Here is a 17,034-nt window from a genome sequence, read left to right on the forward strand (position 1 = left end):
CAGGTCGAGAAATGTGCCTTTTCGTCTCAAATTGTGACATAACCACTGAGGAGTGGATGTGCATATGTATGATAATGATACTAAAGATTTTGTTTTCATTGAACAGATAGAACTATGCTGGGGACAAGAGAAGCTGAACCTCATGTTTGGAATGTCAGTCTTTTGCATCATTGACAGTTGTGTCCTTTCAAACCGAATATACATCTACTTTATTGCATTTTCTCTTTCATTGCTGGTATTTAATCCCATGTTTTCATATTGTTGCATGGGGTTAATCTGAGGATACTTTGGCTCCACTATTGATCAACATATAGAGAAGATAAATAGGAGGAAAACTAATGGTCTATTAAAAGTAATGGTTTATTAATTCACTGACAAATATCTTTGTCAACAACTTTTTTGTATTATGGTAGTAAATAGAGTAATCTGTACATGCTGGACTGTTGACATCACTGTTAATCGTCCTTTCATAGATCAAATAATAAAGTAATTAATCATGAAAAACCTTTGCAGATAAATCATTAACGAAAAACTGGATTGTTATATTGCTGTTGTCATTACTGTTGCAGTGCTAACTGACATTTAACACAGGCCTTTCTCAGGACACTGTCGTGGTCTCGATGGCAAAATGTTTATGTAGAGTGTATGCTATGTATCATTCATAGGAATCACTCAGGAACATCCTGTGGATGTAGGTTTAAGACTATATATGGTAGCTGCAGCAGGCTGAGCTGACCCCATAATGTCTCCCCTCAAAGTTCACACGAGTATAAGCAGCTGCAGTGGCTGTATGACGGCAGCGAAGACATCCGGAGAAAAATGGCTGCACAACAAAGCATTTTCAGATGAATTTAATATTGCAACTTGCATTTCAAAGACATTGAGAATCCAAAAAGAGGGATAGAACACCCACAGAGAGCGAGAGAGCAAAGGCAAAGAGCTGTCGACGAAACAGACCCTCTTTAATATTCTTTAGAGACAGAGTAGAAGCCGAGGGAAATCAGACTCGGGTCGTTTTTTTTTTAAGTCTCTACTTTCTTCTCGTGCTTCTCCTCAGATCTGCCACAGACGGGAACAGCACAGAGAACATGAGCGATCGCTCCACGTTTCCTCGCCACTCAGCCACTTGAACAATGTTAGCACTTTGTCATGTAGTATTTACACACAGCGTCAACAGAATCACGCAGCTCATTGAGGATTATAGCAAAGCAGGGTCCGGTCATTGCAGATGTTTGGTTTCATGTCGGAGTACCAGATGGATGTGACTTACTGCAAAGACTTAACGCACAAGAGACGTTCAGATACCTGTTCAATCCAAAACAAGTGACATTGTCAGTCTGGTGTGGTTCTTTAAGGTTTCTGCCATTACAAGACTCATCTATACGTTCCTGTGCGTTATCTTTACATCTGCCACAGGTCGTCATTGGGTTGTATCGTCTCTTGTGCATTTAGCGACCACACATTGACCTTTTCCTAAATCACCTGTCAGTGCTCAGCTTTCAATTGAGAGTAGTTCTACTCTTCCATGTCTTTAAAAAAGGTACACTGGTGATGGTGCTGTGAAAAATCTCTAATCTATCGTAGAAATAAAGCAATAAATATTGCATGTTCTTGGCAAAAAGGCTTAAGTCATGTGCTTTTTTGATGTGCAGTCACTTTAGCAAAATACTTTTTTGTTGTCGTCTACAGACAAAAGGCAGCCTGTAGTAACATTACATCCACATTAAATGCAGTTGCACACCACATTTCCAGGTACAAAAACCAGTTTCATGACCCTGTGATGCGTCTTAACTGTGAAACCTCTGCTCGAACGTATTTTGGAAATCGACCCCGGCACTGTCACCTCAGCCCAAGTTGCATAACTTTGTTTTTTCTGCATTATGGCTCAAGTGAATCATTCATTTTCTGACAACAGTTCCACTAGAAAAGTATCACATTCGTGACGGGCATGGAGCTTGAAGACGATGAAAAACAGCTTCACCTCTAATCTCAAATAGAAGTCATCAATTAATCGATGCATTTAACAAAGAAAAAAGACAAACTCAAATTTGAACATTCCACCTTCTGTCCTCCAAACAAGAAAGACTGGAATGTCATTGTCAATACATAAATACATTTACAATAACTACAACTTTGAAGAATATGACATGGTCAGTCGAACACTTAGATAAACATTTTTAAGTACAATATTATACAACAAAACTGAAATGAGAGACCATGTCTGACACACTTCATGACAAAATAATTATCATACAAGATGTGAAATATACATAATTTATCTTTTTTTTTTCTCATGTACAATTTTTCATTCACTGACATACACTATATTACAGCGAGGATGGAGTTTGGAGTTAATTGTGGGACAAGTGCATAGCAAAATAGAAGATCATTTGACCGAGTTAAAAGAAACACATAACCGGCTTTAGAAAACAACATTAAAAACCGTGTGTTTAAGGCAAATCTCGTCATTTAAAATTGGCATAGTCTGAGAAAATGTCGACAAAGTCTTGTACCACCCTGTAGCAGAAGTCATATTGTTCCTGTGGAGAAAAGAAAGAGACAGACACACGTGGATTAGGCTGTAAATTTGGATTCAGTTCAGATAAAGCAATAAACTGGGGAAGATAAATTGTATTTTGGACATTTCTTTGGATCCGTAGATAATTAACTCACCACAGTCTGGACCATATGAGGCCTCTGCATGCGTAAACTCTTCACAGTTTGGAACACGTCCAGCAGACCCTCTGCCTTGACTCGCTCCAAGATATTGCTCAGTGCAATGAACGTACCTGTTCGCCCTGCACCAGCACTGCAGCACAAAAACACACACACAGGTTGTTTCAAAACATTGCAGCTTTAATTTGTCACATGCGGAACTCGGCGGGTGACAACACAAATGGGAGCACGGGGGTATCTATTTGTCTGTTTACCTGCAGTGTACGATGATGGGATGGTTCCCAGACTGCTGCTGCTGTCTCTGCACCGACGCGATGATGTCGATCATGCCCTTCCCCTCGGCCGGGATGCCGATCTCCGGCCAGCCGTGGAAGTGGAAGTGCCTGATCACCCGCGTCTGCTTCTCCTTTGAGAGGAAATGCACCGGCAGACAAAAGATCATGATGCCTCTCAAATCAGATTTATAAGCAGCGTAATGGCAGGTGCAGTGTCAAGTGTGCGGCAGATAAGTGGCAGGCGGATAAGTGCTGCTCCGGGAGGCGGGGATATACTGCCGGGTCTCTGAGAGGCGATGTGGGTCGAATTTAATGAAATATATGACATGGGAGGCTCCCACTTGAAAACCCTGAACACTTCCTGCCCACCATATTTTCCTGGAGCCGCAAAAAGAGTTCTATGCACTCACTTGTTTTTTTTCTGCGATAAGACAGTTATGTTAGATGCTGTGCACAAAAAGGGGAATTTGAATATGTTCAGAAGTTAAGTGTATATAAATGTTCATGTGGATTAAAAAATGAATTTATTCGATTTTGCAGGTCAAAGGTCAAGGTCACCGTTTAAGTTTAAAGACTGACAGAAGGTTGTTGTTTTGAACTCTTCTTTGTGGACAGAGAACCACAAGCATTTGATAAACAGCAAAACACTTCTGATCAATCAAGTATGTGTTATACCTCCTCACTGTGCTTAGTATTATATAGATATATCTTGAACCCTTGTTATATTGCTATGGATGAAAATTATATTGAGATAAGTATTGTTTTATCGCTCAGCCCCAGTTGCAGTCCACTGAATTGTTTTATTACACTTTTTTTTATCATCTCGACAGGGAAACGTAATGTGGGTTTTAATGACTCATCACAGCAGCACGAGGTTCATTTGCTTACCGGGACAAAGGTGAGTACCAAGTCTCGTAGACTGAAGGTGTCACACAGAGTGTCTCCCTTCAGCTCCACTGTGTAATTTCCGTACGTGACCGAGTCCTCTGCGGGCCAGTACTGGCAACACTTGTCCTGAGAGAAGACATAAATAAAAGGGTTTGTTTACCGGCGGTGATGAGCGACGCATGAACTGCAGTTTGGAATATTTTACATGCTCATATATTTAAAAAAGTAGTTAGGCTCAGAATGAGATACTGCACAAACATGAACTGAGCTGTGTTGTGACAGAGGCAGGAAATCAGCACAGGGATAGTTTATGTTGCTGCTGCGGTCGTTACTGAAGAGATCAGTCACGTCCGGCAGCGGGGGGATCCGCTAGCACAGCTCACCTGCTCCCTCTCCTGGAGCTCAGTGAGCATGACAATGGAGTGACATTTCCACTCCCACACCATTCTCCAGAAATCCTCGACTGTGTGTTGGAGGGGGCCCTGTGTGGCGATGAAGTAGTCCTTCTGTCTGTAGCCCTGTGTGGGGGAAGGAAACACACCTCTTCAGCTTTACAGGTCCAATCATGCACAATAGCAGAATTACATATGAACTGCATCAGATGTGCTTGAAAGAAGAAAGTAAAAATCAGCTTACGTCGATGAAAGATGCGTTGGCGTAATCGGTGAACTCCTGACCTCTTCTCATCGAGAGGATAACCCTGTTGAAGTCGTCTGAAATGGGAACAGAATGGTAAACTCTTGGTGAACAAAGCCGGAGTTATTAAATGCCTCAGAGTCGAGGACGGGGAATAAACAGACTGTTCTTTTACTTCTCTCTTACACGGAATAATTTGCAGGACTCTGTTCTTCTTCATGTTTGCAGGAAGGTTCCCCGTTCTCATGTTCTCTTTCATTATTCGCATGTTGGTCAGTTTCTGGGCGGAAAAAAAATGTTAAAATGTTAAAAAACCTGCAAATGTCCATTCCTGTGCTTACAAATTCAAATGGAGAAATGACAGAATATTATATTTTAAAATAGTCTGGAGTACAGATGGGGAATTGAAATTTGCTTAATATATAGTGTTTGGTCTAGAAAACCTGGAGAAGGCGGCAAAACTGACCTGTTGAACTATTATCTCTTCTTATTTCTCAAGTACTACAGGACATGTTTTGTCTACTAATTAATGGGGTCTCAAATATTTGGTTTTAATCCAGTTTGATCTTTAACAAAACTAAACAATCATTCCTTGGTTTTCCGCAGTGCAGCAGGCTTGATATCTTTTCTTTTAAGGGCCAGAATGTGAGATAACTTTTCTCACCTTGAACTCTTCCTCTAGGCCGACCCGGTCACCGGTTACAAAGGTGTTGTGGAGTTTGTGCAGATGTCCCTCCAGAGAAGACACGTCCAGCTCTGTGTCGCCGTAGAGGTAGTATTCAAGCAGGGCCTGGTAGATGAAGGAGTACTGCATCTGGTGGGGGGGACACACAAACACAAAGGGATTAATTAAAGATGAAAGAGGGGGTTGTAATTCACTTGTAAATGGCCATTATTTGACGTATCCAAAGTGATGGACAGGGAGGAACTTGTTCCATCTCAGACTCACATCTGTCTGGACGAGCTGCGAGCGCTGTTCCCGTATCTTGGAGACGATCCCAAACACATCAACTTTCTGCTCGGGGTACATCATGTCGATCATGGCATCTATTACGATGAAGGTTCCCGTCCTCCCGACACCAGCGCTGCAGAGACACAGAGCAAACCACAGACTGAATGAGCCACAGACTGAATTAGCCACAGACTGAATGAGCCACAGACTGAATGAACCACAGTCGTCAGCTGACACTCGCATGTTAATCAACAACAGGATGGAAAAATGGGGGCATCTGAGCTCGTAAACAATGTTTTGCTATCGTTTGCTTTTCCTGCAGACGCACAAAGAGGATTTTTTAAAGCCCTAAATACATTTATCTCCATAGAAACAATCTGGTTAATGAAAAGCACTAAAAGTAATGTTCATTTGGAAGGAATAAAAAGTCTGGATCCACATAAACAACGACAACAATAAACAATGAGTCCCGTTTGTCTCCACTTTCTTGTACCTGCAGTGAACCACAATCGGCCCAGCGAAGGGCGGATTCACGGCCTTGACCTTCTTGAGGAACTTGAGCATGCCGATGGGGGAGAAGGGAACTCCGAAGTCAGGCCAGCTGGTGAAGTGGAGCTGGGTCACCAGCCGCGGCGTCTTAGCGGCATCGCTGGCTTGCTGCACAGACACACAAACACGAGCGGACGTCAACACACTTAACACAGCAGCAGTGAGTTTGAATTCACCCCCGGGCAATGTTTTTGTTTTATAAATCTGTTTAATGAGCTACCACCTTCAAAGCAGCAGTAACAGCTTGGATGCATTTACCGTGCCCCGAAGCAGGATCTTTTTCAGGAACTACTCTTCTAATAATGTAGAAACTGTGAAGTTACTGTGAAAAAGGAAGTGAACTGCAACACGGTTTAAATTAAACTGAAGACTTCTGTGAGTTAAATTTAAAGGTCCAGTGTGTTAGATTTAGATGAAAGGGATCTATTTGGCAGAAATCGAAAATAAAATAATCCTAGTGATGTTTTCACGAGTGTGTTTTATCTAAATTGTACGAATTGTTTTTCTTTACCCTAGAATGAGCCCTTTATGTTTAAATAGTTTATATTCACATCAGGAGCGGGTCCTTTTTTTACAGTCGTCCAAACTGGACAAACTAAACAACTTTTGAGTTTTTATGACAACAGGCTACCACAGGTTCTCTCTCATGTTTGGAAGGGGAGGGTGAGGTGAGGGGTATTCAGCTGCAACACCCCTCACCTTCACCACTAGATGTCACTAAATTCCACACACTCATCCTTTAAGACCCCACAGACACCCCGTTTAAATGATCCATCCACTTCCAGTTATCCAGGCTCGGGTCACGGAGGTCGCCATGTTCCTCTCCCCGTCCACATTTTTCAGCTCTGACTGGGAGATCCCGAGGCGGTCCCAGGCCTGATCCAGCAGGATCTGGGTCTGCTGGTCTCTAACAACGCTCTTCGCTGTTGGATGTGCCCAGTAAACCTCTAACAGGAGGCACCCAGGAGGCATCCTTACTAGCCTGAACCACCTAAACTGTCATTTCAACATGAAGGAGCAGCGGTTCTCCTCCAGATGTTTTAACTCCTCACCCTATCTCTGAGAACTCATTGCGGCCGCTTGCTTATGTGATCTTGTTCTTTCTGTCACGACCCAGAGTTTGTGAATCATGACCACAAGTGAGGATAGATTCCTCAACTCTTTCACTCTGGGCAGCAACTCACCCCTCACACATAACACAGCATGCCATGTTTTCGATGGATTGCCAACTTACATATTGTACACAGAACTTGCGTATGGTGTAATCCACCAGGACAGTGAAGTCTTCTACTGCCACCCTCACGTTCCCATAGGTCCAACAGCCCTGATCCGGCCAGTACTGGCAACACTTGTCCTGAGGAGAAATAACAACCATGAATCAAGGAATGAAACCCTTCACAAAATGAAGCTCCTTCTGGAACATATTCAAGGACTTTTCCCATTCGGGAGACAAAGTAGTTCACATGCACGACCCACATGCTTCAATTTCACAGCCAGTCAGTCCAGATTAATAAGTAAGACGGGTGAAACCGCTCAATATGAGACTGTGCTGGGCGATTATGAAACGGCCTTTGGAGACTTTATTACACATTATGGTGCCATTGATTTTAAACCCATCCACACACTGATTTAAATCTTCTCCAATTCTCTCCTCATTGATCGGTTTGAGCCTCTCTCGCTCTTTTCCTCTTTTCAGGTTCACCGTGCAGACTGTGCAACTACAGCAGGAATAAACAGATGTCAAAGGGGAGATAACAGGTGTGAAAATGAGTTTAAATGTGACCATAAGCAGTGAAATCTTCCCCCTTCACAGTTACGTCAGAGCAGGGACTTGGCTGGAGAAGAAACCCTGAAGCTTGTAGGAATTCTTTTTTTCATGGACAGAAAAACAAGGAAATCACTCACCTCTTTCCTTTCTTTCAGATTTGTCAGCATGACAACAGTCGATACTTTCTTCTCCCATATCATCCTCCAGAAATCTGCCATCGTGTCTTCTTTGGGACCTGAAACATTCACATTTAGTCATTTATTTAAATGTGAAATTACAAAAATCAAGGTATGAACACCTTTAAGTTGTTTCCGAATACATTATATCTTTACCTTGTGCTGCTATGAATTTGTTCTTTTCCGTGTAACCCTGTCGGGAAAAAAAAGATAATTTATAAATCTGGGATGAACTTTTTCCAAGATCAAGAAATTGGCTTTGAATCTCAAATTTGAAACCTACATGAATGATTGGGCCTTAAATTGCTCGTAAAAACAAGAGTATAACTCACATCGATGTAAGAGGCGTTCACATAGTCGGAGCAGAGGTTTCCATCCAGCTGAGTCAGCACCACTCTGGAATGATCATCTGTGGAGGTTGGAAAGGTTAAATAAGTCTGTCAATACAGCTACATGATTAAATAGCTATACTATGCAGGTAGTCTACAGAGTATTAAAGGAATAGTTTGACATTTTAGGGAAAGTGGTTCTTTAAACTTTCATTATTAAACTTGTTTTTTATAAATATACAGAATAAACAACTTAATTATATATATAGTTCTGATATTCTGATATGAGCCTTGAGGCTTCCTGAACCAGAGGAGCTGCTACTGTAACAAATACACCAAACTCTGTTTAGAATTATTGATATTTTAAAAGTTTTAGATAAACACTGGTTAATGACTTCTACATCTTTTTAACTGATTTAAAGTTTGGCGTTACTCTTATTCTGGCCCTGATTCTGGCTATTTAAGAGAGCGAATGTTCAAGGTGAGAAGTGGGAATGAAAGTGGCACCATTCTCCCAATTCCAAATCAGTGCAGGATCAAAGTTGAAACTTTAAAGCAGCAAAAAAGTTTCTTAACCTATTTTCCAAAGAAATTTACTTTTCCTTTAAGGATCACATAGGAATAGAACAGTTCAAAAATGTAAACAATGGATCCTTATTATGGAGACAGATACAACTGATAGCAATGGCTGTAAAAGGAAGAATGGTGAGGGCAATGTAGTTTTTCATAGTGAATGTATATATATGCTATCTGGGATGATCTACTGTATCTTTACTCTAATAGACTCCTCAGAGGCGCGTACACACAATCACACAGGAAACTGCAGTGTGAGCTTAACTAATTGTCAGTTCCTATAAAAGCACAGTGTACTCACAGGGGAGGATGTTGGGGTATCGGTTCTTCTCCTTGTTGTCGTCCTTGTTGGCCTCCTCGTACGTGCCATGGGCATTACCCCCGGGCAACGACTGCAAAACAAAATCAATTTTTTTTTACATACTGAAAAATACTCTCCACTTTCAGCAGTGCATTGTGTTCTGTAGGGGAGGGGCTTTGTTTCGGCCTCCATGTAGACACTTCCTCTGCCACCTACAGTAAACAGTCATCCATTAAAAGCAGAGACCTTCAACTTCCTCTTTCAGTGCTGACAAACAGTCTGTGAATAAAAACATACTTAGGTGTGGTACAGGAACCTGACTCGCATGCGTTAATTTGACTCAGATCGTCCATCACAGTCCCAAATAGGGTACGAGGGTATTTTTCTCGCGTGGGAGTGAGTGTGTGTGTGTGCAGCATGTGTCACTGTCAATGTGACACATATCTATAAGTAGGTTTCCTCAATAATTTTTTATACGTATTAGTCATGGAGTTTTCTGTCTTCTTATGAACACACAGCACATTGTGGGAAATCCCGTCTCCAGAGACCGAGTGCTTTGGATTTTTAGGGGCCGGTACCGATATTAGGGAGTAAAGAAATTCCTATAGAATTAAGTTGACCGATATATAAAAAGAAATTGTCAATGGTTCCTTCGTTTTCAAACCTATAAACTTGATTATAAATAACTATAAATAAAAGAAAAAACAACCAAATTTATAGATTTAAATAACTTTAATTATAAACATATTTTTTTCTTTTACGTAAAACACAAGTGTACGCCTTATCTGTATTGTTTATTCAATAAAAAAAAAAGGTTTTCATATACACGTCTCTAAACACTCATGCTGATACTTCTGTCTGATATATGTCTAACTCTGTTTTTATGCATTTTTTAAATTTCCTTTTCATTTAAATGTCATTTTAACATGTTCTTGTGTGACTTAAAATCTGTTCCCCTAACCTCCACAAGGAGGAGAGGAGGAGAGGAGGAGAGGAGGAGAGGGATGCTCACATTGTACTCCTCCCTGAAGAGCTTGCCGTCGTCCGCAGAGCGGAGCCGGTACTCGTCCTCGAGGTGGTCCACCAGGATGGGGAAGAAGGTCTTGGAGGTTGAGGGGGACCGAGGCAGAAGGACCACCGTCTGTTGCTCTGTTGGGCGGAGAACAACCAGTTTATCATCCCTGCTGCATCAATCACGTTGAATGTGGTGATGGTGAATTACTTGTTACGTTAGAAATCAGCTCAGTATTGGTAACAATTGTACTAATAAATGAAGTTAAAGTTACAGTGATGACAGGCATTGGGTTTAATTAGACCAGTGTCCCAACCTTTTTATCAGACATACCCACAGCCCTGTTAGATGAACTCAAATCCCCCTTCATGTTACTGCCCATCATGCACACATGTCCAGAAAGTGGATATTGTTACACTACAATTTTCATTCTTACGCAGGATCTTTCATTATTTATTACTTTAACTATTTCAACAATTTCACTGTAGCTCTATTGTACAACACGCCAAATGTTTCAACTGTTAAATAACTGTTATTTATTTCAACCATTCATCCAATTACTGTTCTTCGATTAGCTATTTCCACCATTTAGGCTGTCTGTAGGTTTTAGGTAATTCCACCAACTCTGCACAACTTATCCTTTATACTATATTGATACTATTTCGAATGCTAGCTATTCATTTTAACCATTCATCTCTTCGTCATGACTTTTAGCGCCCACCACTTTAAACTATTGCATAAATCCAAATTTGACCTATTTAGCCATGAAGCCATGTTTTGTTATGTGAGGACTCTCTGCTCACATATTAATACGTTTGAATGCACTCTCATTTAAAAGTGTTAAGGTAACTCGATATACGTGTGCTAATCAAATTGTCATTTCTACATTATTTCCCAAGTGTCCTCTGGGAACGCACCATGACGTACAAGTAGCTCTAGGTTGGGAATCGGTCAGTTAGACAATCAGGGTATTGAACTACTCTGCAGGGATTAATACAAACAAAGTTATTATTATCAAAACTGATTTCAAATCTTATGTCGTGTTGGTGTGAGTTTTCTAATACCTAAGTGATTCATTTAAAAAAAAAAAAACGAGTACAATGATAATCAATGGACATCAACAGGTGTTAGAGAACCAAAGGAGCCCAGGGAAAAGCCAAGGAAACTTCTCTTACAACCCCGACAAAGCATTCTGTTAGCGTTCACAATTTGGAAAAGTCGAGGTTGACAAAGGACTGAGAGAGTGTTAGTAACACGAGGGCTCCTGATACCGACACCCTGGATACCTGACCTGGGGGTACAATGGTGTATAACGACTCAGAACTGTATCCGAAGTCTAAAACACAACACACACAGCAAACATACACATGTGCAAAGTCAGAGAACAGAACAATACCATCACTGAAAATAGCAAATTGATTCTCTTTGACACAATGCGACTTGATTTTATCAACTAGACATCGTCACTTGAACCATAAGTAGCACTTCATTCTCAATAAAACCTTTTTTTATGATTTTGTTTTTGTAGATTTAATATAAAAAAACTTCCTGAACTGATTACATTTTTTATTTTAATTCACTGCAATGTTGCCCAAGACTAATAAACCAGTACAAATCAAATACAGAAATCCCTAAGACGAAAATGTGTCATATTTACAATTACAACGGATCAGCAGCTTGTCCAATATCCTATTCATGTTTGCATGTAACTTGTGGCTGTGCTGTGTTTCTCCAGCTAAATCTCCTGGTTATATTTCCTCTCCCCAAGAGAACAACCTGCTCTGTACATTCCTCGGTATTGTCAGATAAGAAAATACTTCCTAAAGAACATTTGCAGGTCCTCGAGACATGTTGCTTCCTGTAGATGTCCAACAGCTGCGGTCATGCTTCACACATCTCACCCAATACTATAAATAAGGCAGCTCAGAGCACTACACGGACGATTGCACCAGTTCACTCGTTTTACATGCAGTGTCAAAAAATTGTACAAAGATGGTGACGATGATATCAGATATCTACAGGAAGCCTAAGACGACCACAGAGCTATGGTGGGACAACCTGCAGAAGTAGTTTCAAATGAAACTCTGCAGCCTCCCTCTCGCCTCCTACTTTCTTTCTTTCTCTTTGCCGCGTGTTTCTGTCTTTTTTACGATGGCACCTTGCTTCCGCCAACCTGTCGCTCTCACAAGCTACTGTCTGTCTCTCTGCCTACTACACGGTTCCACTCACAACAACGTTACCTTGTTCCTCCAGGATGCCATTTGGTATCTTCTTGTCAACTGTCGTGACAACTGGTTTCTTCTGGTTTTTTAACCTGCCAGGGAATAAAATAAATAATGAAATTCACTTTAGAAAACAATGGCACAAGAAAATGCACGATCAGATTAGATGACGTCCTGGAGAAATAACATTTTCTTTTTATTGCAGCGATGGATCGAGGTACCAGAGAACAGAAATCTGTGCGTCCTACCATCTGAAGCTTGAGAAGCTATTCTTTCTCATTAGCTGATGTCTTGGAACCACAGAACTCTACTCCGAATGTGGTTCTGAAGTTCTTCTTCACCCTCTTCTGTTGCCAAGTCCACTGTCACAGCCTGTTCTCTTCTTACTGAGCATGACAGGGAGTGGACTAGCAGCACTTCCTGACGGGGGCTCCGCCTCAATGACTAAAGAGGAGGAAGTGTTTGTCACCCTGAGCTCTGCCTCCCCCCCCTGAATCTGGCTCACGCCCAGCCAGTAGGAGGGTGAGGTGGGTGAGTTCTTGCACGGGGGGGAGGGAGGAGGAGGAGGGGGGGATTTTTCACAACTTTTTTTCTTTACCTGAGGAAGTACCAGGCTAGCAGTGCGACGATGAGCAGCAGCAGGGACAGGACCAGCACGGTGGGGAGGATGACGTTGCTGGGGGATGGAGTGTCTTCTGAGGAAGAAGGAGAGGCAGAGCCGGGGGGGTCAGGGAGCAGCGTCAACACAGAAGCAGGAAGCGGGGTTGGCATATATTAGTGTGTGCAAACGCTTGGCTGCGTTCATGACTGTGTGTGTTGCAGGAGGAGATAAAACTAAATTAATACTTAGTGCGGCGTCACACCTTCCATTTTCTCTTCTGGCCACAGGACAGATTTAATAAGTGACTCCAGCTGTATTTTGTCTACAGCGATAAGTATCAGCCCATTTTGTCCTGTCTAACAGAAAATGAGAGGCTCTAAGAAAGGAGGCTCAGCCAAGAGTCACAGCCACGCAGGCAGCTATTAGCTGTGTTTATAAAGACACAGTGAGCCGCAGATGCCTGTCCGGGGCTGCAGAGGTTCATTGTGATGCAGTAATAACAAGGCTACACAAAAAGGCTATTATCAAGCATGTGCAGCGGAAGACACATAATAATCATATCTTCAGGAAAAGTGATGACTGTGGTGGGTGGCAGAGAGATGTCGTTGTTCAGCGTTACTCGGCCTCACATGTCGGTGAGGTGCGTCGCTGACGTTCTTACCTTGTGTATTGTTTCCTTTGCCGGTGGAATTGGAAGTTGTTGTGGTCGCCACCAAGAACAGAAGTGGGACCATTGTGACTGCAGAAAAACAAAATGAAGACGGATATTCAATTTTGCGCCAGGCATGTCTGCAAAGTCCAGATTCATGGGAACACGGCCCGCGGGACAATAATCACCATTCAGGGGGACACAAAAGCTATTGACAGATCTGAGGCATATTACTTTATTCATGACGGTCACTTTCAGGAATGTGCTCATCGGTGCAAAGTTCACCGAGACACAATGGAACAACACACTCATATCCTGGTCATTCATTACTCCTGTCTTAAAACCCACGGTGTAATGCCTGGTATGTCCACTTGGAGGCGCAACACCCCAAGTCAATGAACATGTTGCTTCCTCAGACTCATTGAGAAAATATTGCAAAGATAACATCCAGGACAGGAAAGGGAAAATGCTATTTTTAAATTTTCGGATTTAAATTTGTATCAAAATGAAAAGGAGGTTTCATGTGTGTGACATGCGTGTCCTCAACCCCAACTCAATGCAATGATTTACTCGGCTTAAAAACTCAAGCTTTAATCTGTCTTTTATCAGAGATGCCACCCGGAGCTGATAGCAGCTGTTTTCCTTTCGCTGTTCTGCCGCAAGGAAATGTGTGATTTCCAGGATATAGCATGTGCAGGGTGTTGATGTGCTGCATGTCAAGAAATCACAACACACGCGGTCTGTGTGTCACAAAGGCCTGGACGTCAGCTGACACTGATCCACAAATGAGTGCTGCTTAAGCCGTGCTCAACTGGACGCATCATATCATGTAGAGGGAAATCTAGAGTCGGGCGGCAAGAGGCTTAACGCACCCTCGTACTCCGCTCTTTGATAACATCACCCCATCAAACATGCATATGAAGACCTGCAGCAGGTACACACCCACAAGCAGGTGCACGCCAACACCAATGCCGCTGTGAGCTCCGTCCAGAGCCCGCACACACGCACACGCACACACACACACACACACACACAGCGACATCCTTGAGTCTGAGCTGAATGACTCCATAATAAATCATCCCCTCATTTTCTCCTTGTAGAAGAATAAAGAGGTGGGAGGATAAAGGAGCATCTTCTATTGATTCTCGTGTGTGAGCATTCAAAATGGCTCTCGTGTCACTCCAATTGAAGCATCTCTATTTTCCTTTTCAAGCTCCTGGTTAGATATGAAAACCTATAAGCCTCAAGATGCAGTTATGAAAGGTGTCTCTTTTATTTCCGCTGAAAAAACTGTGAAAGTTGGAGTCTATGCGGAGTGCACATACAAGAAGCAGGGCTGTGCACTTTGTCTCACCAAGGCTGCAGGTGTGTGTGTGTGTGTGTGTGTGTGAGTGTGTGTGTGAGTGTGTGTTGCTTTGCAGCTGCAGTGAAAAAGAAAGCCCAGGCCAAGCCAAGTGAATGAAGACACTGTGTTGAAGCCTCCACGCTGTGCCGCAGTGTCCTGTAATGTGTCCAGCCAGGACACCGGAGGAATGTGTAGGCAGCTGAGCAGAGAGAGAGAGAGAGAGAGAGAGAGGGAGAGAAAGAGAAAGAGAGAGAGAGAGAGAGACACCGACTGCAGAGGGCGAGCAGAAGGTCCAGGTCAATAATATTTCCTGGAGCGATTAATAAACCCTGACGTGTCAAGCCTTCGCTCCGTGGGGAAGACTGATGAGAGAATTCTAATGAGAGAGGAGAGGAGAGGAGCACCCCCCGCGCTCCGTTCTCTGACTGTCCTCCCTCTTTATCCCCCCCTCTTTAAGGCTCTCGCTGCAAATGTCACAAGCTCGAGTGAGGGGGAGGATATCGAGCCGGGTTAGTACAGTGTGTGTGAATCCTTAGAGTCGGACTCTCTGTGCGAGGCCTGAGGATTTCTTTTTTTTTAAGTGGAAATACACTCAGGAAAGACCCATTGGGGACTTTCCCCTGCAAAGGCTGCATGGATTTCATATATGCTTTCTTTTCGAGTGAGTGTGTGTGTGTGCAGCACAGACACCCAGCAGAGCGCTCGCAGCCAGCCCCACAGCTCTGTCTTCTGCTTAAGCATCCCTTGATTTCCTCTCCATCACAACTGAAGATGTCCCCTTGTCACAGTTCGACCCCTAACCTCCGCTCAACTGCTCCTGGAGGACCGCGGCCCGTTCATCCCCCTCCTCTCCAGCCCGACCTCCTCAGCATCTCGTCGGAGAGATCACCGACTTCCTCTCTTCTATCTTTGCGGGGAAATGTCCCCTGCATAACTATAAATAACGCTGCTTCCTACTCCTCCGGGTATCTAATCTCTTTTTCCCCCCACATTTCTCCGTAGCAAAAAACAGCCCTGGACCACACGTCTCAAATTAGACTTTTAGTGTTAGACATCATTTAGCCAGGGTCAGACTCTGGGCGAACGGCTATCATCACATTGTTCGCGCCCTCATCAGTGTATTGTATTCTTCATTTAGCACTCCAGAGCTAGTCACCAACCGTCAGCCATAATGAAAATAGGTCACAGGAGATGTCAGCTCGCGGGGAGTTCCAAGGCGTCCTTCTTTTTCCGATAGGAGACATTTGCAAGTAGCCTTGGGGAAAGTTATTGTCTTGGCCAGCCAGTTATTTCAGTGGTATGTGTGTCCCGAGTTACACAGGCAGTGACGCACAGCTGTCTAATGGTCCTGGACTGCACAATGAAACTGCAGGTAGGAAACGAGAATCATGCTTCACTTGAGACTGAGTGAAAAAAAACTAGAAGCACACTATATGAGGATGTAACACAATAATTTACAAGTCAGTCTTAATACAACACTCATCCCCTTAACTCTATATTGTTTGGGATGCAATCCTTTCTCAATGTGATCCCACAAAATTGCCTGAAGTAACAGCTAACTTGAGAGACTCAATCTCTGATATTTTACATCTCTTCTGAGGAAACTATTACACTGAGCAATAACCATTTTTAAGACGACCACATTAGATAACTGATAGTGGAGGGATGGCATCGGTGGAATGGGGCATGAAGTTTCAAAGCTGGACGTGAGCCTACAAAGTAAAGCCCCAACCCTTATACGGAAAATATTTTTGATTTTTAGTGGTTTACATGGTATTATATGATCCTAATCTGATGATGGTTGATGTACTTGTTTATTTGCATATGGAGCGAGGAAGTGAGATCCAGTCAGTGGTCACAGGAGAAACATTCAGGATGTATTGGTCTGAACATGGACCACGTGCATGAATGGAAAACTTGTTTCATTAAAGTGTTCTTGCATTAAGTAACATTTACAGTTTGCAAATTTGTCGATGCATTAAGATCCAGACAGACGGCGGCCTTGAACCAGCACCAGGAGAACAACAACAACATCAACCTCGTGTGGGATTTGAACGAGCATCTCATATGACACTGCGGCAA

At 42.8% G+C, this 17,034-nt stretch overlaps 1 protein-coding gene across 6 annotated transcripts in view; it reads right to left on the reverse strand.

Annotated features, from left to right (window-relative positions):
- Positions 1 to 836: 836 nt before the first annotated feature.
- Positions 837 to 17,034, reverse strand: part of LOC118100501 (receptor-type tyrosine-protein phosphatase epsilon) — a 50,019-nt gene continuing 33,821 nt past the window's right edge. The window contains exons 3-22 of one of the 6 annotated variants that reach the window (XM_035145695.2): positions 13,620 to 13,697; positions 12,956 to 13,049; positions 12,376 to 12,449; positions 11,427 to 11,471; positions 10,136 to 10,272; positions 9,124 to 9,214; positions 8,253 to 8,329; positions 8,077 to 8,113; positions 7,882 to 7,979; positions 7,211 to 7,330; positions 5,921 to 6,084; positions 5,425 to 5,560; positions 5,140 to 5,289; positions 4,662 to 4,755; positions 4,476 to 4,552; positions 4,223 to 4,357; positions 3,840 to 3,965; positions 2,931 to 3,082; positions 2,674 to 2,809; positions 837 to 2,540 (exon numbers count right to left, since the gene is read on the reverse strand). In XM_035145695.2, coding sequence (XP_035001586.1) covers positions 2,466 to 2,540; positions 2,674 to 2,809; positions 2,931 to 3,082; positions 3,840 to 3,965; positions 4,223 to 4,357; positions 4,476 to 4,552; positions 4,662 to 4,755; positions 5,140 to 5,289; positions 5,425 to 5,560; positions 5,921 to 6,084; positions 7,211 to 7,330; positions 7,882 to 7,979; positions 8,077 to 8,113; positions 8,253 to 8,329; positions 9,124 to 9,214; positions 10,136 to 10,272; positions 11,427 to 11,471; positions 12,376 to 12,449; positions 12,956 to 13,049; positions 13,620 to 13,692 — 2,091 coding nt within the window. In that variant the 5' untranslated portion in view covers positions 13,693 to 13,697 and the 3' untranslated portion in view covers positions 837 to 2,465. Of the gene's footprint in view, positions 2,541 to 2,673; positions 2,810 to 2,930; positions 3,083 to 3,839; positions 3,966 to 4,222; positions 4,358 to 4,475; positions 4,553 to 4,661; positions 4,756 to 5,139; positions 5,290 to 5,424; positions 5,561 to 5,920; positions 6,085 to 7,210; positions 7,331 to 7,881; positions 7,980 to 8,076; positions 8,114 to 8,252; positions 8,330 to 9,123; positions 9,215 to 10,135; positions 10,273 to 11,426; positions 11,472 to 12,375; positions 12,450 to 12,605; positions 12,794 to 12,955; positions 13,053 to 13,619; positions 13,698 to 17,034 lie in introns of those variants that run through there. The other 5 variants (XM_035145694.2, XM_035145697.2, XM_035145696.2 and 2 more) reach the window with 5 other exon arrangements.

This window comes from Hippoglossus stenolepis, chromosome 21, assembly GCF_022539355.2.
Source record: "Hippoglossus stenolepis isolate QCI-W04-F060 chromosome 21, HSTE1.2, whole genome shotgun sequence".
NCBI classification, from domain to species: Eukaryota; Metazoa; Chordata; class Actinopteri; order Pleuronectiformes; family Pleuronectidae; genus Hippoglossus; species Hippoglossus stenolepis.